We start from the raw sequence: 24,720 nt of genomic DNA on the forward strand, positions 1-24,720 counted from the left end.
AATATCAAGACAGACTAGATAGTTACAAAAATGGATCGCACCTTTATACAAAATCTGCTTTGTTGTTTCAATGCTGCAATCTTTTACGTTTGAGAGGCAGAGTGATCATAAGAGTTCATGAGTCAAGTTCAACCAACAGTGGAGACGTCTGAAGTGAGCAAGTAATCAGGTATACCTACATTGGCTTGGTGTCACTTGTTTCTCAGGCATGAAGTGAAATCTTCCCAAGATTGTGTCTGAAGCCTGGATGAGCAGCTGGGTGGCCTTCGTTCAGGACCCATTCAACCAGATAATGTCCTGTTAAAATGTCCATGAACGCCTACCAGATGTGTCCTCTGCAAAAAGAGATTTCCTGAGCAATACAGTTATTTTTACATACAGTTTTGCCTCAGTCAAATTAAACAGAGACTAACAGCTGGTTCTCATCAGTAGTCCCAAAGCCTGAGACAGCCAGTTGTCCAATAAAGTTATTTGTGAGTTAATTTGTCTTCAAAGATCAGTAGCATGCAGCACAGCCATGCTGAGACTTTCACACCTCCAGCGCCCAGTTTAACATGATTAGCAAATGGATAAACATGCCATGTGTTTGCAGCTGCACGTGTCTGTTGATTCTGGAGGCCCTGAGGTGCTGCTTAACGACGGGCCTGGCCTCCGCAGAGGTGCTAAAAGTGACACCTTCAAGACACCATGAGAAGATATCAGTGTTCACATACTCATACTTGGCATAACAAGACTCGCTATTTGCAAACAGAATCCGTTCATTTATGTACTCATAAATCACTGACGTGGACGCTGAAAAATAAGAATGGTAATCATATTTATTGAAAAATAAATTACATGATCTCTACTTACATATTTACATTCATTTGTATTCATTTATGATACAAAAAAATGGCATACATTAGCTTAAAAATGCTTTTAGTATTTCAAACACACAAAAAAGTATTGACAATATGGTTAAGATTACTCATACTTAGTGCATTCACCTATGAGTTTTAAAAAACTAATGTTAACTGGACATATATTTGTATAGTAAAACACTTTTCCCAGGTACACAAGCAGTAAGACATTTAACAAGTTATTAATGTTTGTAGGTCTTTGCTTTTGCCTGAACACAAAGATTGTGATTAACTATATTTATGTATGAAAGATCCTCCATACATGACCCTGTGTTTGGAAGTGGATGTATTTTGGATTTTGGATGTAGATGTGAATAGTTGACCTGACCTGTCGTCATTTGGGATGGATATGTGTGTGTGTGTGTGTGTGTGTGTGTGTGTGTGTGTGTGTGTGTGTGTGTGTGTGTGTGTGTGTCATTCAAAGTCACAGCCCAGTAGTTCTATTCTCATGGTGATGGCGGCCATCCAGCTTTTGGGGATGATTCTTATGAAGCGGGAGAAAATAGGAGGGTAGATGTAGTTCTTCACGTGGTCATTGTTATCCGTATTTCCTAAAAACGTCTGGATTTAATAAGAAGGAGACATGGTTTAGAATCATCATTTCTCTACTGTTGTCAAATAAATCTCCAGTTCCCAGTGAACTGGTTAAAGCCAGAGTTGGTAAGTTATTCTAGATGCATTGTTTGTTATATTTGTAAAAAAAAAAAAATGTTAACAACCTGGCAGCAATCAAATAAATCAAATGCTCTGACAAATAAAGGAAAAACATCCAGTATCTGTAGCTGCTGTAGGGCCATCCAATTGTCTCAGTCTGTGTGTACACATGTACCTGCCTGCACACACTGCCTGTAAACTCATTGCAAATGTCTTCCGCCAGGCTAGGCAGATGTACAGTAATGCTAAAGCTATTACAAGTCACACAAAAATGGAAGAGAAAATGCAGCCATGATTTTCCAATACTAACACACTAGCTGGAGAGCGGTGAGTGTTAACAATAGCCATGTTTGTTGTTTACATTCATTATGATAATGTAAGGAGTTTCTATGTGAATGAGACATGAGGTAGGTGTGGTTAGTAATTCTGCTGTGCTCACAGTACACAGTGCACAGTCACAGAGCCTGCTGTTCAGCTTTAATGTCAATACGACTTCATGTGATTTTGCCAGAGCTCACCTTCAAAGGGAGGCCCTCATCATCAGTGTAATGTTTCCAGTGCATCCCATTGTCGCTGTACTGCAGAGAGTAGGAGATGACATACATCTCCGTCCCCAGAGACTTGGCTCCTTGAGTTATGATACCTGTGATCTTCTTAATTTGGGGCAGCTCCACCTGAAGCCACTGGTTCATGTCATTATGCTGCGGAAGAGACAGCACAGAGAGAGGTAGATATTAAAGTTGATCCGCAGGTTGGTGTGAGCACACATTTGTGAACTACCGAAGGTATTTGTGTGCTATTTCATTCAAACATTTCTAAAGGAAAAGTTCAACCCAAAATGATGATTCAGTCATTATCACATACCCCCACACAGATGGAAAGCTGGATGAAGTTTCGTAATCCACAAAACATTTCTGGAGCTTCACAGCACAACAGCACTGCAGCATTCTGCTAAACAACTGAAGTAGCTGGGGACTTGTTTTAAAATGTAACAAAACAACCATACAGCTTGGCCGGCGTAATCAAAGTCTCAGGAAGCCCCAAGATCCCAAAATTGATTTCAAAACACTCTTTCACACCCTCGACGTGTGGCCCATTTTTTGCACCCACTTGGGACAGGATGCCTTTAGCTTAGCAGCTACAGTGAAGATTTTGGCTTTAAAAAGGGGCTGTATGGAGCCATTTTATGTTTTTTTTGGATGTTTTATACATTTGAAAACAAGTCCCCAGCTACTTCAGTTATTTCAGAGAATCTTATGGACTACGAAACTTTAACATTTTTGGGTGATTTTTTTCCCCTTAAAGGAATAGTTCACTCTAAAACGAAATTCAGTCATTGTCGACTCACCCTCATGCTGATGAGAAATCCGGTGTAGATTCTTATTCCTCAAAGTGCAGCTGGAGACCCGCGGGGGTACCCTCCTGCAGCAAAGATCCGAATAACGGCCGTCAATGTGCCCGAGACGAAAAGGTCCATAAAACTACACAAAAACTTTGTAATATTCCTCCATACTGCTCATCCGCTGCAATCCAAGTGTCTTGAAGTGGCAACATCCAGAGTTTACTCGAAACAACGTCATTAGTACATTTTTCTAGCATAAACAGTCACTATGCTATATTTGCCTGGAGGCACGCTCCCACGTGCACGCGAGTCTCCCTCACAGCCGCTCGTACTACGGAAGCTGTAGTCCGAAGCCAAAGTCCTCGGACATTTTTCTTTTTTCTTTCAAAGTTTCAAATCACTAGTGCAGGCAGATCCCTCTTGTGTTTGTGTGTCGCTCGGTCACTCACAGCAGGATGTAAATACTGGTCTGTATCTATCGCGAGTGTCCTTGATCTTGTCTGGCGCGGCTTCCGTAGTGCAAACCGCTGTGAGGGAGACTTGCGTGCACGAGCGTGCCTCCAGGCAAATATAGTATAGTGACTGTTTAGGCTAGAAAAATATACTAAATGACGTCATTTCGAGTAAACTCTGGATGTCGCCACTTCAGGACACTTGGATTGCAGCAGACGAGCAGTATGAAGGAATATTACAAAGTTTTTGTGTAGTTTTATGGACCTTTTCGTCTCGGGCACATTGACGCCTGTTATATGGATTTTTGCTGCAGGAGGGTACCCCCGCAGGTCTCCAGCTGCACTTTGAGGAATAAGAAACTACATCGGACTTCTCATCAGCATGAGGGTTAGTCGATAATGACTGAATTTCGTTCTAGAGTGAACTATTCCTTTAAGGGTTTTCAGAGGCTGCTGGGGTCTTATCAGGTCACTTACATCCTGTGTTACAAAATCAGCAACATTCAACCTGATCATCACTATAAATTTGAACGCATTCACTTTGACTGGTTATGTCAGTATTAGGATTTGTACCTTAGCCTGCCAAGCATTGATGGTGCCTTGTCTGTTGAGGCGTGCAAGAGAGGGTTTCCAGGGTCCTGAGTACCAGCTGGAAGCTATGGAGCTGGCTGTGATGCGTAGGTCTTCTATCAGTCCGCTCTCCATCCCCAGAGGCACCGAGCAGCCTGAGTCAGGAGGTTAAAACTGTCACATATAGAGTACATACTGCATACACATGAATTTAGCTTTTGGAGAAAGTATTTAGAAACCAGGAGAAATGATTTACTATCACAGTGCCACCTATGTTTAGATTTGCAAATTTAACCTCATTGTGTATATTTATTTCAAAAATATGTTATACCTTTTACACCAAATGTTAAAAAGTAAATCCAAGCTGATAATGGATGTGCCAACTAAAACCCATGCACTTTGAAGAATCTATTGGTGAGTGAGTTTTTCCAAAAATGACAGAGTAAAGAGAGAGGGAGCAAATTATATGGCTAGTAAACAATGTCCAAACTCAACAAAGCGTGGAAGAACCATTCACCATGAGGTTTCAGACATTCTTTGACACCCATTTTGTCACTCTGTGATGAAAGACCACCAGTATGTGGTAGTAGATTCTGCATATTTCACATATTTAATAAAGGCTAAAATGGGTGTAACTTATATGTAAGTGATGATGCCTAACAGGGTATTGATTATCAATAATTCAGTGAGGATGTGGTTTGATGTAAATTTGCCTACAGGGAATCCATTAAATCATGATTATGGACACTTCAAAGAGCATTGTTCCACTTATACTATGGTCACTTGCCAGGGAAAAAAAATGAAGACCATTTATTTTATTTTCATGCGTTTTGTGATCAAAATGCAATGTTTTTCACAAGCTATAACTCTATTTCCCTGGCAACATCTGAAATTCAGTAACATTGCGTGCAGTTGACAGTTATTCTAATCTATCTGTATGTTTAACACCATATCATAATTTTCACAAATGGTAGTCCATGTGTTAAGTAAAGAGTAGTGAATGCGAGATGATGGCTTGTGTCCGGATAGTGTCGGCTACTTTCTGCAGCTTGTGTGTTACAGGTGCCATCCTGTGGTGTTCAGAGGATGATGGACTATACTCACTGTTGGAAAAATATTCAGTTTCTTCTTTTCCTGTCTGCAGCCAACTGATGCTAATGCCATTCATTTTAGAAACAGGCTACAGAGCATTAATTCAGAACAGCGAACAGAAAGTTTCACTGGATTCCATAGCTGTTCATATATCAGGAATCAATTACAGCCAGTCAGAATCAAATACTCACCCAGACCATGATTTAACAGGAGCAGAAGCTTTATATAATGAATGGATAGACATAAAGTCAAAATTTCAAAACATTTTTGTGGCTTGCCCACATCCACCCACACACACAGCAACACCTTACCATCAAGCTCACAGCCGTAGAACTCCATGCGGACTGTAGCCTTGTTGTACCAGTTGATTGGGTGGAGCCTAATGAATCGTCCAACCACAGGAGGAGAGAAAATGTTTTGCTTTGTTTCATAGGCATCCCGGTTCCCATCGAATACCTGATGAAAGATGGAGACAGACATAGAAAAAAAAAGAGGTGATCACGCACTTCTCTCTCAGTTTGTGGCTGTTTGCATTGATAAAGGCGGTGATCAAACGTGTCCCACCTTCCAGAGGCCCCTGCTGTCGCCCTTGTAGAAGATCCACTTCCTGCGATCGGTGCTGTAGGAGATAGCGTATTTGACCACAAACTGGGAATGGAACATCTGCTTGGCTCCCTGGGTGGCCACCTGGCTGATCACAACTGGTCTCTGGAAGTCCACCTGTATAACAAGTAGTCCAAAGGTAGCAAATTGTAATCAAATAGAAAGCAAGTGCTTATATGCAAATCCAGTCAAACACACACACTTATTCCACTACAACACATACCTGAATCCAGCTGGAGTTCTGTTCTGTGCTCCACGCATTGTATTTACCCTGATTGTTCAATCTGGCAAGATGGGGCTCCCAGTATCCTTTAAAGATGGAAATATTGTCATTACTAAAGTGACTTATTTGCTTATAGAGCATTAATTCAATACTTATTGTATTTGCAGTAGGACCACGGTGGAGGTATGGCTACCTCTAGTGTTGATTGCTGTAATTTGGTTGTCTTTTACACTGCTTGACTGTAGACCCAGTGGACGGGAGCAATCTTGGAGGAGACATACAAGCAATATCTCAGTATTAAAACACAACATAACAAAATAGCAATTTAGAAAAAAAATAATACAAAATATTTAGGAAAACATGATGCTGCAGAGTGTTTAATTGTTTGTACCATTATCTAGAACCAGAAAGAGGGTCTGCATGCCCTTCTGTTGGTTGAAACCAATTTCTGTCTCCAGCTGCCACAGGCCAGGTTTGGACGGGTACATCTCCAGAGTAGCAAAGTTCCCTGCAAAGACAGTTTGATGTAGTAATTAAGCTGAAACCTACTGTATATGCTGCGTTATCGACATCAAATATTACCAATAGCTATTCTCTATGTTTTGAGGTATCATCAATGCAAATACTAGAGGGGGACTTCTTTTCTAAACTTGAAAGCACAAAAGCAGCAAAAGATGTTATTCTGAATTCACTTAACAAACATTATGCTTCTCACCAGGCAGCAGGGGGTAGATGGCCTGTCTGTAGCTGGTGGTCTTCTTGTGAAGGAACGTCTGTCCGTGGAAGTGGACACTCTGAAAGTCCTTGGGAGAGCCCATGTTGATCAGATGCCAGCACACAAGCTGGTTGGTGTACATCCTCAGGCCCTTCAAGTTGAAGATAATGCCATTGATGGCTGAGCAAACAAGAAACATTTTTATTTTTTCTGTTCTGTAACAGACAACTCTCACATGCATGGAAGAATATGTATTGCAACATAAATGCATTACAATGGAACTTGAGGGTCTCCTTGAAGTTGGGGTCGATAACTCTCCTTCGGCTTTTCCTCTGCATGGTCTCAAGGTTCTTCTCATAGTACCAGCTCTGTGACTCATCAAAGGTCATGAAAAGCAGTGTGAACTCCCTCATATCTACGTTGTTCTCGCTGTTCAGGGTGCTCTCTCGACACACCAGCAAAGGTCCGATCAAGCCTGAGTGCACATCTCTTTCCTAGGAGACAAGCATAAACTAGGTTTAATATTAGTTTTAAAATTGTGAATATATTCCATTGTGCTCAACCTAAATGCCTAGTTTAATGTACCACATGAAGTGAATTCTTAATTTAAAGCTCCTATGTGTAGAATCTGTATGTGACTTAGCATAATAATGGCAGAAAAAAAGACAATGCTGGTGAAAACTGGTGCAGCGTGTTTTTTATGCTGCTGCTGGGAGATGGCCACAGTCAGAAACTCAAATGCTACATACAGCGGCTCCTGCAACACTAGTATAACTTATATATAGTTAATAATAATTTTCAAGTTTTTTTCAAGTACAAATTACTCACAGGATTAACACCCGAATAGTAGGCCCAGGTCCGACAATGAGACTCCTCTGGCTTTGGCCCAACCATAGAATTTACCTTCCATATATATGTGAAGGTGGAACCAGGTTGAACCTCATTGTCATATTTATACCAGTACTTAGAGCCATCCTCATAAGACAGACCTTCTGTCTGCTTGGTATAGGAAACCCCATTAGGGTGTAAGGAGTATGGACGGTTGGCACTGTTCTTGAACACCACCTATGAGACAAAAAGAAATTCTGTGATTGGTTGGCGATGACTTTAAAGGAATAGTTATACATTTTGGAAATACGCTCATCAATCTATCAATACAACTGTCATGTCTGTATGGTAAATATTTGTTTTCTCTCATTATATATAGAAATATAATTTTTCTCGAAAATCTCAAACTGGCCTTTTCAGTTAAGGCATGGCTACATAAAACAACAAACCAACTGTAGATGCTTTAATTTACACAGAAAATAACATTTGAAAGTGTGAGATTCCAGAAGAGATAGACAGGTTCAGGCTAAGCAGCTGATGACAGTCTTACCATGATGCTTTGTCCAACCTCCGCCTTGATGACAGGTCCCAGGATGCCGAGATGCTCATCTATCTCTCCCCGGATTTCAGGTGTGCTGAAACTACTGTCCATGTAACTTCGGAACACCACTTTGGTGAACTTTGTTTCTCGGCTGTTCGGTTGCAATTTATCTTGCCTCCTGTTGGATTACAGGACCTTATTTCAGCTTTGTGTGTGTATGATATGAACCTGCTGTACAGTCAGAATAGTCGTATGAGCTTTTATCACTGCTGTCACTGAGCAGTGTCACTTACCTCTGTCCGTAGCCAGCATAGTCCCACTCAACCTCCTCTGCAGCAATGAAATAAGTCTTGACATTCGGGCCAGATAATTTTAAGTAGTATTTAGTGGTCTCGTCCAGGTTAAAATTCTTGACGTCTTCATGACTGCTGTAGGGGTCTTTGTACATCACATACTCATATTCATCTGCTTTCACATCGTGCCCATCCAGCCCTAGATGATCTGGTTCATCTCCAGGAACGTACAGCTCATAGTCACTGAAATCAGGCCGGGGTACACCAATGACCACAGGGGTGTTAATGAGTTCCTCTTCATCAGAGACAGGTCGTGGCACATTGGGTCGTGACCCACGTGGGGTCATGCCTGGATTGAATCCACGAGGAGAGAATGGTAAGCCACTCCTGGCCTGAGGCTTGTATTCCTTCCTCTTCCTTGTTTTCATGCCTTGGCCCTTCTGGGGCCACTGTCGAAGGTTCACCTTCCTGGTCTTTTTTGGGGTTGGCGTTGTTTTAGGGGTCTCTCTCCCAAAATATTTCTTCATGTTATCAGGAATGTCCATGGGTACCATTTGATGAGTTCCATCATAAGTCCAGTTGTGCCCCTGTGTTCTGACGGAGGTGGTTTTGATCAAATTTGTACTGTTCTCTTTAAGGTAGATGAATACTTCTTCACTGCTATCTGAGGCACTTAGCTCCACAGAATTGCTCTCTCTTACTACATCTCTGAAGAGGGACAGGTTACCTGAAGTCTCATTGGAGAAACTTTCCACAGCTCTGTGGTTCAACTCTCCACTAAGAGCGGTGACATTCTCCATACTGTCCGAAATAATCTCCCCTGATGGATCTGATATGGATGTATTCACTATGACATTCTGTGAGGGCCTGATTTTGAGCAAAATATCAGTTACATTTTCAAGGCTGGAGTTGACTGGAATAGTCACAATTCCAGAGGAATTCTCTTGTCCATACGCTGGCTCTGCTGTGGTGATCCGAGAGTCATTGGCACTGGTTTTGTTGTCTGTGCTCTCCAAGATGGTCATGTTGTTGCTGCTGATCTCACCTTCTCTAGCCATTTGAATGGACAATGAATGGTTTAGTCCATCTGCTGACGGGTTCACTTGCTTAGTTGCTGTGTTATTTTCATTTTCCTTTTTCAAACTGCGTGACAGAGAGGTGACATTGCCTTCTGGTGCACTGTGGAGATTGTCGGTGCTTGAAGTGGATAGAGGCACAGAGTAAGAGAACACATCCCCTCTGATGAGTCTCTCCTCTGAGTCCATAGAAGGGTGGTTATCACTAGTCAATGTAACATTTATTCTTTCAGTCTTCAAGATGGAACTGGAGTTTCCTTTTAATGTTACAGTAAGATTGGTGGTTTCTTTTAATGTTACAGTAAGATTGGTGGTTTCTTGTAATGTTACAGTAAGATTGGTAATCCCTGTAGATACATTTCTGACCACTGGTAATGACGTAACATTGTGAACTGTTGTGTGTTTTGTGTCAGAAACTGCTAAATTATCACAATTTGAGACATTAGCAGAAGCACTACTATTTGTTGTTATACTGTCATTCTTTAGTAATATATTTGGGCTAAAAACAGTTGTATTCACTGTTTTATTGTCAAAAGTTGATGGCATACTGCTGTTTTCCATATGTGTTGTATTCTCACTGATGCTTTGGGCTATCAGATTAACTGCTGTGAGGTTTAGTCCATCCACCTCTTTCCAGTTTGGGAATAATGTGTTATTCAATGCATTTGGCTTTAGAACAGAAGTCTCATTTTTTCTCTTTGTCTCTCTGAAATTAAGTGTGACATTCGATTCTCCATCAAGCACATCAATAACATCATAGTCGAGGAAAGAGAGGTCCAGCTGCTCCACATCCGTGCTACTAGATTGGTTCTTCCGAGACCTGAGACCTAATTCAGCTGCAAACATTGCTGTGTACATATCAACCTCCTCTGGTTTCTCTTTTTCAGGTTTTGGCTTTTCCTCTTCTTTCTTTCTTTCCTCCAAGCTTGGAGGCTGCCACACCTTAAAATCTTTTTGTGCTTGATCTTCATAGTCACTGTACTCATACTGGGAGTCACGATAGCACTCAACATCCTGAAACTTTACGCGCATTGCTTTCGTTGTCTCATAGAAATTCAGGGAGGCCAGGAGCCAGACACCTGGTTCAAGAGAGACACACAAAAAACCTCCATGAAAGACCTTTAAAAAGCCAAGCAGCTGTCACTTTTAACATATTGACGTTCTTAATATCACTTATTCTTAAATATAAAGAGCATATCGATTTTCTGTTGTCACAGTAGTTTAAATTATCCCTACACATTGAACATTTTGATACATAATACATCATTTGACATTAGAAAAATGCACTGTAAGCTCTGACTGACCAATGTTGTCCATGTTCATGCTGATGGTCTCTCCAATCATGGGGTAGAGGCTGAGAAAGTCCTCTGTCCGCTCATTCAGTGTAAATGTATGGCCATAAAACGTAGCTGTCTGGATGTAGTCCTGTGCTCCAATACTGGACACGTGCCATGTTGCGACCTCACCATTGCAGAAACCCAAGACTGGCCCACTCTCAAACGCATAACCGTTAATTGCTGTGAGGAGAAAAAATTATTATGATCAAATGATGGAGTGATAAATAATTTCTTTCAGGATTAGCTTGTATTAGCTTCAATCTGGCTATGGCAAAACTTACTGTGCATGACGTTGGACTTATAAAAGTCTGGGTCTGCCTTGCTGACTTTGGATCGATCACAGTATTGGCGAATGTTGTCATCCAGGTACCAGCTTTTGTTCTCATCGAACACAGCGAACATGGCATGCTGCTCCTTGTCCGCTTTCAGCTGTACAAACAAAACAAAACCTCTTCATTTTAAAATATTGTACTTTTATAATATAGTGTTGAATTTATGAATTTTGACTCTGACTTTTAAACTAAACTCTTTCAATATACAGTGTCTGGTAGAAATGTGTACATCTTTTAGAGTAATATCAGTAGTCTGTATGTAAAACAATCTTAAAAATGTAATACAGAATTAGTGTATAAAGTTATTTTTATTATATTGTCTTGCTAAACATTTTGCTCCAATCACATAGAGTTGAAAAACAGTTTGGTCAAGGATCAAAAATACAATAAGACGTCTTTTACTCAGAAAGGATAAAAACACTTGCTGCAAACATTGAATTCACTTGACTTTATCTCCCATAATTTCTCCAGTAGCTATTTAGCAATGCCAAAAAACAATTCACTCTTCATGTTGAAAAATCCTGAAACTTACTCACTAAAAAAGTGATAAAGACTTTACAGCCATTTTAAGAGCTCAAGAGGTGTACTATGGCAGTGTCAACATGCTCACAGTAACAATGCTAACATGGTGTTGTTGAGCAGGTGTAATGTTTGCCATGTAAGCTTGAATCACAAAATATAGCTACGGTTGATGGGAATGTCAATTAGAGACAAATTTCAATTGATGGTGGCAGTAGATGAAACATTAAAGGTGTAATTTATAAGAAATGGCCATTTGAAGGTTGCTCCAAAGTTATAGGGGACAGCATAATCATTAACTGCTGCTCAGTAAAGTCTTACTGTAGCTGTTAACTGTAGCGACAAGCTGCTGTTAGCAAGTAGCTCGGGTGGCTGTTAGCTGTAAGTCTGCCCGTACCGTAACATTTCATATCTTACTCTGTGAATTGAGGATTTATTTTGACCAAACCAGAGGTGATTGTTTTGGTGAGTTTCATTTGTCTGTCGAATTTGAATGTGTTTTACAATAAATTATTGAGGCAATTAAGGTCTTCCTAGTTTAGTAAAACTCACCGCTGTATATATCTGAAACTACAGGGGGCTATATTGTGCTATTGCTTCTTGAGGTACAAAGTTGTATTACGCGACAGGACTGCCTAGGCAAGCTGGTTAGCATGCTAACTTCAGTAGATACCTCTGCAACACAGTACATTGACATAATTTATAAATGGAATCATGGTCAATATAATTTGGCTTTTTTTTTACAAGAATTTCCAAAAAAGAACTCTTTAATGTTAAAGTGAAAACAGATTTCTACAAAGCAATTTCAATTATTAAAAATGTATGATGTAAAATAAGTGACTGCATAAGTAATCACCCCCTTCAAGTCAGTATTTAGTAGATACACCTTTGACAGCAATCACAGCACTGAATCTGTGTGGATTGGTCTCAATCAGGCTTGCACATCTGGACACTCCATTCTTCTTTGTAAACCTGCTCAAGCTCTGTCAGGTTGCACGGGGATGAACGTCCCTTTTCAAGTCCAGCCACAAACACTGTTGCCAACTCCTCAGTAAGGAATGTCGCTATTGGCTGTCCTAAAAGTTGCTAGAAGTCGCTAAATGACGTCATCACCTAATTTGCATAACTGGCCATGTGCATTTAATTGTAATGGATGCTGTAGGAGAGAGGAATAACGTCGTGGGAGAGATAAAAAAACACCCTTAATGTGTTTAGAACTACAAATGAACTTATTTTAGTGCAGTGATTTATTTTGGACAAAGAAAATTTTAAATCTACATCCAGCCCTGACTGTAACCCAGGGTGGGATCAGCCAGCGGCGGCTTCGCGCAGTCTGGACGCGAGGGGTGAACTTCTCCTGCTCTGACTGCAGCTGGGAGGGACTGTTGCGCGAGGACTGGGACGCCTGTGAGTGCTTTGGGACGGCAGCACCCGCTGCTCATTGAAAGCTGCTGCCGAGAAGCATCCCCACAGCATGATGCTGCCACCACCATGCTTCATGGTGGGGTTGGTATGTTTGTGGTGATGTGCAGTGTTTGGTGTCCACCAAATATAGCGCCGAATCTGATGGGCAAAAAGCTCCATTTTGGCCTTACCAGACCAAAGAACATTCTTCCAGTTGACCTTGGAGTCTCCCACATGCCTTTGGATGAACTCTAGTCAAGATTTAATGAGCTTTCTTCAACAGTGGCTTTCTCTTTGCCACACTCCCATAAAGCTTTGACTGGTGAAGAACCCGGCAACAGTTGTATGCAGAGTCTCTCCCACTTCAGCTGATGAAGCTTTAGGTGTCTTGGTGGCCTCCCTGACTAGTCTCCTTCTTGAACGGTCACTCAGTTTGTGAGGACGGCCTGCTCTAGGCAGGTTTACACATGTGTCATATTCCCTCCATCTCTAAATGATGGATTTAACTGAACTCGGGGGATGTTCAGTGACTTGGAAATGTTTTTGTATCCATCCCCTAACTTGTCCTTTTTAAAAACCTTTTCACAGAGTTGCTTGGAGTGTTCTTTTGTCATGGTGTAATTGTAGCCAGGAATACTGATTAACCAGTGACTGGACCTTCAGACACAGGTGTCTTTATACTACAATCACTTAGGACACATTTACTGCACTCAGGTGATCTCCATTTCACTAACTGTGAGACTACTAGGACCTCATTTGGATGTCACTAGTCACTTTAAAGGGGCTGAAGTGTTTATGCAATCACTTATTTTACATTATATATTTTTAATTAATTGACATTACTTTGTAAAAATCTGTTTTCACTTTGACATTAAAGAGTTCTTTTGTTAGTTCTTGCCAAAAATCCAAATTATATTGACCATGATTCCGTTTATAAAAGCAATAAAAGGGGAAAACATCCAAGGGGACGAATACGTTTTATGAGCGCTGTATTTAAATGTTATTGTGGTGTTAAAAGAAAATTCAAGGTACCACCAAAGTTGGTATGGTCACATTCTGTGGAGACCCTAAATAAAGTCCATGTAATAGTTGTTGAGATATTGTAGTCTGGACCAATAAAAATGGACCAACCAATTGACAGACAGACTGAAATAACCATTGCTAATGCCATGCTGCTAGCGTGGCTCTGAATTAAAGTAGAATCTTTTTACCTGCACGTTCCTGACATTGAGGGACTGGCTCTTGCAGATGAGGATTGGTCCTATCAATCCTGAGGCAATGTCACGCGGTGTGTCCACTGCACTGTGGTACTGGCGTGTCAGACATCGAGCGTCATCGTCCAAAGGCTCATCCTCTTCACCCACTCTCCATACATAGGTGTGTGTCTCACCTGGCTCAACACCATGAGACTGGTTGCCTGGCAAAAACATTGAGATATATCGCATCAATTTTATTTGACTCATTTTATATAATCAAGCAAGAATGGATAATCCACTAGACCCAAGTGTTCAAACAATTTGTTTTACAGTAAGGAGATAGTACCTCCTGCTGGGTAGTTGACTCCCTCCTCCGACTTCTCTATTGTCAGTCCATGTGGATAGATGCTGTAGGGCCTGGATGCCATGTTCTTAAAAACTATCTGTAAAAAACCAGAGGGATGTGTCAGGACATGCAGTCCGTAGACAATGACAGATGTTATGAAATAAAATCATTAGAGTGACACATGATTCATTTATTGTGCTCACAGTCATTGATTTAAAATACCACAGACTGGAGTTAAAGTTCTGATTTTCAGCTTTAAAACTGCAGCCATTTTCTGACACATTTCATTCCAATTTTAGGAGACAGTTATTGGTGTTAACCTGGACAAAAACTTAAATCTTAAATATTTATTTTAAACCCTTTGCAGTCATTAGCTGACCTCTATTATTAATAATAATAATAATAATAATAATAATAATAATAATAATAATAATAATAAACTTTATTTCTATAGCGCCTTTTAAAACCAGAGTTTTAAGGTTTTGAAATTCTTCACAAAAGACAAAACCATAAAATATCAGTGCAAATATAGCAAGTCATAAGGAAATAAAACAAAATAAAATGCGATAGAAACCAGAAATTCACAAGCAATGAAACACGAAATATAAAACTTAGAGAGATAAAAACAAAAAATAAAAGAGCAACAAATTTAAAACTTTTGAATAGACATTATCCAAATGCTTGTCTGAACAGGTGTGTTCTTAAAAGCATTTTAAATTGAGGCATTGAATCAGCTGATTTGATATTTAACCACCAGAGCAGCTTTGAATTTCAATGTGGTGGAGCACAGAGCAAAAGCAATGCTTTCTGACTACACAGTGTTTCAAATGCACTACCTTATAATGATAGAGAACACACATTTTATCTGTTTTAAGGTGTCTTCAACAGGTGCCTGTTTCAGAATATACTTTGTGTTTTGTATTAAATCGTTCAATACACTAAACACTTGATTTGATTTTAATTGAATGTGATCTCACCTTGATAACATCCCTGATTTGTGCTCTGATCACCGGGCCCAATATCCCAAGTTCACTTTTCCTTTGCTTGGTCTCCGACCTTTCCGTGAATGACGCATTTTTGTACAGCGTGTAGACTGCCTTCTTGTATTTCCGACCTATGCGTGTTGGTGACTGTCTCAGGTACTGTAACTTGAAGTCCCTACACAAAAAGATTGAAGAAGAAGGTTTTCTTACATTTTGAGACATTGATATTGTTACCTTAAAGGAATAGTTCACTCTAGAACGAAATTCAGTCATTATCGACTCACCCTCATGCTGATGAGAAATCCGGTGTAGTTTCTTATTCCTCAAAGTGCAGCTGGAGACCCGCGGGGGTACCCTCCTGCAGCAAAAATCCATATAACTGGCGTCAATGTGCCCGAGACGAAAAGGTCCATAAAACTACACAACGTCATATTACAACGTTTTGCTGCAGGAGGGTACCCCCGCAGGTCTCCAGCTGCACTTTGAGGAATAAGAAACTACACCGGATTTCTCATCAGCATGAAGGTGAGTCAATAATGACTGAAATTCGTTCTACAGTGAACTATTTCTTTAATCAAATAAAACCATTTAGAACACTGATGCCTCACAGCCTCAACATGTACTTCAAGCTGTGTGGCACCAGTGTTTTCAGAGGTCTTGGTGTAACATAACTTAAACAGTTGAGGGATTCTCTTAATGGATGCAGCAGAGTTAAAGAAGTTATAAAAAGCAACACTACTTATATGTTTAGCCTCTTCAGTGAGGGAAAGGTGAAAAAAAAAACAGGTTTATTTAGAAGAGACACTCATCAGCAGCAATATTATAATCTCCCTTTTCACAGTAAAGAGAGCAATATAGATAGATAGATAGATAGATAGATAGATAGATAGATAGGCTTTCTTTATCCTACAATGGGGAAATTCACTTGTTACAACAGCTCAAGATGCAACAAGTACAGGAAAAAGAATCAGACAAATACGCATAAAGTTAAATATAAATAACATAAACATAAATACATAAATAAACATAAATAAAATAAAATAAGATATTTACAAAAAACAAACAAGTAAGTGGAAAGTGATTGTTCAGGTCCTGCTTGAGTTAAACAGTCTGATGGCTGTGGGGATATATATCAGGACATTTCAAATGCTATCACGATAAATGAAAATACGACAGTAGCACCTTATATAAGGATATACTTTATTTTGTTAATCTCTGATTAGTTTGCATGCATACCTTTTGAAATGCTATCAAATGTATAAAATATATATATGTAAATGCTGCTTACTCGTCAACATGTTCATGCATGGTAGGTGCATAGTCCCAGACAACTTCCTCAGCAGCTATGTAGTATACCCACTCCCTGCTGTGTCTTTTTTGTGCAATCGTCATCCTTCGCCAAGGAGCTTTAAAGCCATCACACTTTGTCACATCCACAAAACCACGCATGCCAGCTGGAACAACAGAAGTGTAATTTTTCTTGTCAGTGTAGTTAGACAGGTAAATAACATTTATCCATGGTGGATGACAGATGCATTTGACTCATAAGTAGAGAAACACCTACCTTCCATGTGCTTGATGGTGTGTGAGGAAAGCAGCCAGCGGCCTGTGTGGAGAGCTACCATGCTGGCAGTGGTAGAGGAGCCGCTGATCAGGCCCACTGATGACATTTTATGCCCGTTCTGCTGCAGCACCTGCCCGTTCATATGTACAGAAAATACCTCAGGCTCTGAACTCATCCCCACTAGATGCAGGCTCACAGAGGCATAGGCACACAAACTGACATCTGGAAAGAAAGGAGGAAATTGTTAGTCAGTTGTGTGTTTTATCTTTGCATAGTTTAGTTTATGCAGAACATCTGGTGAATGTCTTTTCACCAACTGTTAACCAAATACACCACTTGGTACCATTCATCATAAATCTGTTTATATAAGCAGTAGTGGAGGAAGTATTCAGATAATTCCCCTGAGTAAAAATAGTGTACCACAACAGTAAAGCTCAGTTAAGTAAGGAAGTAATGTCATTAACATGTAAGAATCAATAGTAAAGTTTCGTGACAGATAGTGGCTCTGTTGTGATGAATTAACTAAGTAATGATGAAGTACATTATAAGGTTTTCTGATATACAGATAATGGGCAAGTTAGAGACAAAAATTGCCAATATGTTTATATCAGTACATGTGTATCCGTACAGAGTGCATTATTCCACATATACAGTGGATAGTGAAACAAATTTAATTAATCTATCAACAGAGAACTAATTACCAAGAAATTATTTCATTGTAGAGTCAAAAAGCAATACACATCTCTATTTGCAGCTTTGCAAGAGTGAGAATTTATAGCTTTTCTCAGTTTTCAAGGAAGAAATTGCGATGAGCAATTTTACTACTTTGTGCAAAAATCGAAAAAGGTCATCTGCATATCAAGTTTTAAAAAATACCAACAAAGGAGACCTTGTTGACTAAATGACTGGCTCAATGTTTAAAGGCCCCTACACAGCTGCAACAAAGACTGACCTCATCTCGGCCAAAAAGCTGCACTTGAACACACCTCTGGTGGCCAACAAGCTTGTCTGCGTGAAAGGAAATACCACTGTACAAACTGTTGTTATGATTAAGCAGCATTTTGTGACACCATTCTAGTGTTAATTTAACCGCTCCTGATGGAGAATATGTCTGATAATACGTTGTAAATGGTACTGACAAAGACGTGGAGGGGACAAATAAGGAGAAACTGCAGTAATGGGTGAAATCCTGGATCCTACAGCGACAGACTCAAGGGGCTTTCCCTTTCTTTTCTTTTATTTCTGTTTCTCTTCTCTCTTTTCTCTGTCTAGTGCTGCAATAACTAGAGCCACGAACACTCACTGACTGCCCTGACAATGCCCGACAGTCGACTGTTGGCCTGGTGTGTAGGGGCCCAAACTCAATGAGTGACAAAATGACTGACCAGGTAGCGATCCCTCCGTGAATCCATTGATGGTGTATTTCACATGCTTGTCTGGGGCATAGCTGTTTGGTTTGTACTTGCTCTCTTTTTCATCAAAAACCCCAAAGAGGAACACATACTCCTGGTGGACGCCGACCTGTTTTCCAGACTCATCCAGACTGCCTGCAGAGAGAGAGAATAGTGGAGGGAGTAAGAGTGATCAAAAACACCAAACAAGTCATTTTGGTGCAGCAGCAGCTGATATTTTGTGATTTTTCCATTAGCCCAAAAAACAGTTTACTACTTACCAGGCTTGCAAATGAGTAAAGTACCAATGAGGCCCGCGTTGTAGTCCTCCACAACATTTTGGTGGGAGACATAGGTGTAGGTGAGACAGGTTGGGTCATTTGGCTGTGGAGAAACATCTGATGTCACCTCCCAGTAGTAAACATGTTCTCTGTTAGGCTGCACAACGTCGTCCTCTTTCTCTCTCTGTGATGTGTTGTCAAAGTAGTTGGCTCCTGCAAAAAACAGAGGCGTTCAGTTTGAAATTGAGGGCCACCAAAATACTCTAATTAAATGAGATACCTTTTGCAACAGGGGTCTGAGGACATTATTGACTTTCCAAACACAATTTGTAAACTGACATTCCACTTAATCCCCCCAAAATGATGAAGACTTAATGAAGAATACACTGCAAGATCTTTAATTCTGAACCTCTGCACTCTGAGTTGTGCATTAAAAGTGAATTAAGAAGTCCTTAATTTTAATTTCCTGCATCTACAACAGCAGGAATTTATTGTTTTTTCTCTTGATATGAACAGACACAGACAGTGATTTCCTAAGGCTTAGCAATGCTTCCTGTTGGACTTCAGTACTGTCTACTTTGATTATCTGCCTGTCCTGGTTAATATTTTAGAAAAAGACAAACACGCTTGTTTGTTGTGTTGGCCAACATCATGAGCACCCACAATGACCCCAACAGACAGGCAGACAGCGTTGTAGAGTGTAACTGGTATCTTCTTGTTTGTCACAGCTGTCAGATTCATCTGCAGCTGGTCTAGAAGGTACCCACCCTCTGACTGTTTCCCGTAGGCAACCCCGTGTGGGTGGATGCTATGTAGTCCAGTCGCCATGTTTCTGAAAGTGACGACAATCGTCTCCCCCTCCTCTGCCCTTAGTGTGGGTCCAAGCAGCCCTGCAGAGAAAGACAGGCTGAAGTTTATTTAGACTCCACAACACTTGGCACACCATCATGACATACTGGAACAAGTTACAAAGTGTCATACTGACTCATTACTGGTTTTCTGTTATTATAGCTGATTCACTGACTGTTATTGAGCAGTAAATGTCATTTCAACATCGTCCAAAAACTATAATGTACACCAATGCAATAAACAAGATAGCCTTTCTTCTGCTTGGTATTTTCCGAGAAAGGAAGTAATATGTAACAGAAAATGTACTTTACTGGTTACATGAAAAATGGAGAAAGCATTCAACTGGGACAGGAAAGTGAAACAGTAGCCTGGTTACTTTTTTAATGGTGCAAAATGTAAGAATTGTAGTTTTTAAAAAAAACTATTAAAAATGATAAAAAAGAATATGAAGAAATAAGCGACAAATTTAGATGTTATGTTGAGGACATCTATGTATTTTGTTGCAGGGTTATCTATTGAAGTTAGCATGCTTACCAGCTAGCCCCTAGCCACTTACTCCGATAGCAAACCACACCAACACTCCCATGGTACTGTGAGCTCCCAGCCCAGGCAGAGTTAGTAAATATGTGAGCACTAGCTGCACAGTTAACTGATCTTACTAGCTAACAGGAATTAGCAGCAGTTAGCAATTACTGATATGTTTGGTGTATGAATTTGACAGGTAGCCAATTCTTACATGTTTTTATACATCTGGCTGGCTGTATACTGGCTGTATATACTTCACAGACTTTACTGACTAACTAAATAAAGGCTTTTAATATCTCCTTGTGCCTGAAGAGCATTTTCTTTTCCATCTCAGTAAGGTTTTGGGAGGGGGGGGGGCGACACCCGTTCCGAAGGGCCGCCATTCTGATGGTCCGCCATTCCGACCGGGTTATGGTTAAGGTTAGGGTTTCAGGTTCGGAATGGCGACATTTTTTCAAAAATAATTAAGGGCCGGCATTCCAAAACATGAAAGTGAACGTTCGGAATGGCGGCCCTTCGGAATGCCGCCCTGGACCTGGTTTTGGGTAACCACCAGCTTCAGGCCACTGACTCACAAGTCTCTCCAAAATCTCCCTTAGCTGTTCAGTTGGCTGACTATAAAGAGCATAATTTAAGTCACATCATTTTCATACTCACACTATTCAGTGAACCCTAGTTCCCTGTATGGAAGCATCTACAATTGTTTTGTTTCTACACTCATCTATTCAGGTTTGTCCTTTAGATTCATACATATCTGTATAATCTGTCTAATGAATATGTTGTTATTTATTTTTACAAAATGAAATAAATCAGAAGGTACTCACTTAGCTATGTTTAATAACATCTTAATTTCCCCTCTAATCAGTACCAGATTACATTGTACTTTTTAAAACCTGCAGGGTAATAACAATTATGCACATATCCATTCCTTCCTGGGAAATATTACGGAAGAAATGTTTCTATGTGGGTGGAAATGAGCGTGTCTTAGTGATTAGAGCCAGACAGACTTTGTACTCATGTAAATCCAAAGTTTACCTAACCAGGAGGGATGAGTCTTAGCTTGTCTGAAATCTTTCTCATATTCCCGAAAGACCACTTTCTTATAGGTGGGACCAAACCTAAGAAAGAGAAAACCACAAAGTGTGAATCAACAAATGAGCAAAACTCATCCTACACACCTCACTGTATATTAACAAGATATTGTCTTCCAGATATGAAGTTACAAGTTTACTTATGTGTGTGACCCACTATGTGTGTGTGTGTTTGTGTAGTCTTGTTTTTGCTTTTTTGCTTTTTGTCATTTTTCCAATTTTAGGGTGAAGGTTAGGGTTAGGCAAGTATTTGTTATGGTTAGGGATAGGTTAAGGAAGTGAATGTAAGTCTATGTAATGTCCCCTTAGTTGATGAAAACATGGATGTGTGTGTGTGTGTGTGTGTGTGTGTGTGTGTCATACTAACACTGATACTATCATAGGATAAAGAACAGACTGCCAAAGGAATTAAACAAGGACAGACTGGACTGTTCGGTACAAACAACTTGAATAGAATGCTAGACAAAACTTCACAGATGAGCTGACACAGACAGAATTCAGATAAATAAATAGTATTAATGAGACAAAACTACAATATAAAGTAATAAAATTGTCGAATATTGTAGGAAATATCTTATAGGAATATCTTATAAGGAAATAAAATATAGTCTCATTCTTCATTTAATATCATAAATCCTCCAAACAGCATCTTACCTGTGTGTGTCATTCCCAGAGTAGTTCCAGTCTATCTCAACAGCAGCAATGTAATAGTGTCTCTCTCTGGTTAGATGCTCGTCTGCTTTGACATGAAGGACAGTCAAAAGAGCCAGGACGAGCAGGAGACACCAGGCTCCAGCCCACGAACAGAGCCTCATATCTGGGATCAATTCTACAGGTGAGACCGGTCTGCTCTGTGAGTGAAGAAGCTGTGATCTGACAGAGAGGTCCGCTCTGTGCTTTATCTGTCACTGACACACACACACACACACACACACACACACACACACACACACACACACACACGTTTAAACATTATGTCCCAGGGCAATGAACTGTGTCTCTGCATATTTTTTTTTCTTCTTGTAATTGAAACCGTATGTGCGTGGCTGTGAGTCATCCCTGAGGGGTGTGCTTATTCCCAACATCTCTGGGGATGAGTGTTGTAAATTACTCTCACCTCAGAATGTCCCAGGAAAAGTCATCCCATGGAGATATGGCATAATTCAGGAACAAAACATTACTGTATGTGATATAGATGCCATATGCCAGATGCGACCCATCACAAACTTGGCTTATTTATGTTTGTGGAATAAAAAAAGTCATAATGCAAGGTAAACATTAATGTCATCCCAGTGTACATCAATTATGGCAACCTATCAAACCTGAGTAAGTTATATGAGAATAGGTGTTTTTAATAATATCTGCACTTGGCACAAACAACAAAACAACTCTGTTATGACTAACTTTTTTCATTCAGAACTACTGCTAAATTTAAGCATACTTCTCCTTTAGGAATTTGGAGTATGTTATGTAGGAGCTGGTAAGCATTATCTCACCAGCAGTTCATCCAAAATGCAACACAAAGACTCCTTATTGATACCAAAAAGAAACAATATAATCTTTCCTACACTGGCCTCCCATCACTGGTTATCAGTGAAATACAGTATTTATTACTACCTCCGCCAAAGAAGTTATGTTTTCACCTGTGTCCATGCTTGTACAATTTGATGCAGATCTGGTGAGCTTTAACTATAGTTAAGCAGTTATGAGTTTTTCAAATTTAGAAACAGGGCAATCAAGTTTGATATTAGATTAGGCTTGAATTAAAGGGGACTGCTGGGCCTCGTCTGAGGTATGCGCTCTGCTGAGTGCCATTCTAGTTCTATTTGTTCACTGCATGGATTGCCCTATCGTCATGTATTATTTTTCATATGATGGATTATTATTACTGATGCATTAAAGTATGGGTATTTTGAAAGGAGTAAAAATAATAGGTGCCCTGACCTAAAATGATTGAAAGGTGTAGGCTAAATCTCTTGAGCCTCTGACCACAGCAGACATCATTGCTGGGTGTGGTCAGGTGTAGTCTCTAGTAATTGTGACCACACCCAGCTGTGATGTAGCATGGTACTATTAGTGCAACAGCTGCTTATCATAAGCAGTGTTTTAATGTTGGTTAATGTGAAGCCAATTTAAACTACTTTTTATGTTTTTGAGTGGTAAATAGCATTACATTTAATAAGTTGATCATATGTTTTGGACATAATATCTATCTGCAATGTAACTATTGCTCTCAAATTATTTTAGTGTATAGTACAACTCTGATTACAAAAAGATAGGACACTGTGTAAAACATAAATAAAAATAGAATGCAATCGCTTGAAAATGAAATGTACTTACTAACAACTGTTATATATAAAGTGTTCATGAGCCCATGTAGTAATATCCTTTATACAATCATGTGTTTCACACAGTGGTGAACTTCACCCCATCCTTGCTTGTGATCGACTGAGCCTTTCCAGGTTGCCCCTTTCATACCCAATCATGATACTATCTGGATGCATGTTTAAACAAAAGGGACACAAAAGCAGACACAAAATCAGGCAGGTAGGTAAACAAAAGGCAAGCTTTATAAACATAAAGCAGAAGTCCAAGTACAATAAATCCAAAAATGTGGCAAAAAAGAAAACCAAACATGGGAAAACCAAGAAACAAAAGCAAACAAAGTACAAACCAGAAATAACGCAAGGAATCAGGAACCAAAAGCAGAAACACATGACAGGAAGATGGGTCAGGGAGACTAGGGGACACACAGAACAGGAAAAGATCAGGAGACGCATAAACAGAACAGACAGCTGGGAAGACAAGGACTTAAATACACTAGGGGTGATTAACTAATAGAACACAGGTGGGGAGTGAATAGTGCGGCAAAACAGACACAGGGAGCAATGAAAAGCAAAACATGACACATGAGAACAGAACTTCAAAATAAAACAGGAAATAACTGAACCACAAACTCAAATCATGACACTATCACCTGGGCTGCCATCAAATTCAGAATAAACACAAATTAACAAAAATCAATGAAGCATTAAAACATTAAATATGTTTATCTTTGTACTCTTTTCAAATGGGTATATGTCAAATAGTTAGCAAATGATCACATTCTGTTGTATGTTTTAGACAGTCCAACTTTTTGGAATTGGGGTGTTACAGTACTTTTCTGAGGAAATAGAAAGGAAGTAGTGAGTGAATGTCTCTATGGATATACTTGACTTACTCTGTTCTGCCTTGTGCTTCGTGCTTATTCTGGAATAAAAAACAACAGAGAAAAAACAAGACATTACAGAAACACTGTAATGCCGCAGTACAGGAAACAACAATAGCCTTCAAGGGTACACAAAATAATAGCATTACCAAAAACGTTACATGTGTTGTAATATTGGGCTCTTAGCATGAAGAAACTGTTGTTGCCTAACACAAAAAACATAAGGGGAGTAAGCTACACTAAAGTCTGCAGCTCTTGTCTTTGTTTGAGTTGTTTTCACTTGTTGGTGCACTTTCTATCTTTCTTTCTTTCTTTCTTTCTTTCTTTCTTTCTTTCTTTCTCACGGTCACTTTATAGGCTTGTTTAAATCATTGTGTAACTGTGACTAAAAAAAAGTATACGTGCC

At 39.8% G+C, this 24,720-nt stretch overlaps 1 protein-coding gene across 2 annotated transcripts; it reads right to left on the bottom strand.

Moving 5' to 3' along the window:
* Positions 1-800: 800 nt before the first annotated feature.
* On the bottom strand, positions 801-24,356 carry f5 (coagulation factor V). 2 transcript variants are annotated; one of them, XM_084362884.1, is made up of 26 exons: positions 24,327-24,356; positions 21,761-22,014; positions 21,051-21,133; positions 19,409-19,531; positions 18,642-18,854; positions 18,355-18,516; positions 16,970-17,191; positions 16,694-16,859; positions 15,400-15,580; positions 14,423-14,519; positions 14,092-14,297; positions 10,907-11,054; positions 10,593-10,805; positions 8,213-10,367; positions 7,929-8,097; positions 7,379-7,615; positions 6,825-7,044; positions 6,551-6,730; positions 6,227-6,343; positions 6,029-6,100; positions 5,836-5,921; positions 5,574-5,729; positions 5,321-5,465; positions 3,921-4,072; positions 2,072-2,254; positions 801-1,460 (listed from the first exon to the last, which is right to left on the bottom strand). In XM_084362884.1, the coding sequence occupies exons 2-26, from the start codon at positions 21,919-21,921 to the stop codon at positions 1,314-1,316; spliced, it is 5,994 nt and encodes a 1,997-aa protein (XP_084219010.1). In that variant the 5' UTR covers positions 21,922-22,014; positions 24,327-24,356; the 3' UTR covers positions 801-1,313. The 2 variants fall into 2 exon arrangements, with proteins under 2 accessions (XP_084219010.1, XP_084219011.1); XM_084362885.1 differs by lacking the exon at positions 24,327-24,356 and having other exon boundaries at positions 21,056-21,133; positions 21,761-21,901.
* Positions 24,357-24,720: the final 364 nt, after the last annotated feature.

This window comes from Pagrus pagrus (genome assembly GCF_965226575.1).
Source record: "Pagrus pagrus genome assembly, chromosome: 9".
Lineage (NCBI taxonomy): Eukaryota > Metazoa > Chordata > Actinopteri > Spariformes > Sparidae > Pagrus > Pagrus pagrus.

What these genes read in the sequence shown, in the direction of transcription:
- f5 (XM_084362884.1), bottom strand. Translation starts at nt 21,921, where the DNA reads ATGAGGCTCTGTTCGTGGGCTGGAGCCTGGTGTCTCCTGCTCGTCCTG. An exon ending in TATGCTGGCTACGGACAGAG is followed by an intron (nt 8,098 to 8,212) that starts GTAAGTGACACT and finishes GTAATCCAACAG; the next exon opens with GAGGCAAGATAAATTGCAAC. An exon ending in AGAACTCCAGCTGGATTCAG is followed by an intron (nt 5,730 to 5,835) that starts GTATGTGTTGTA and finishes CTTGTTATACAG; the next exon opens with GTGGACTTCCAGAGACCAGT.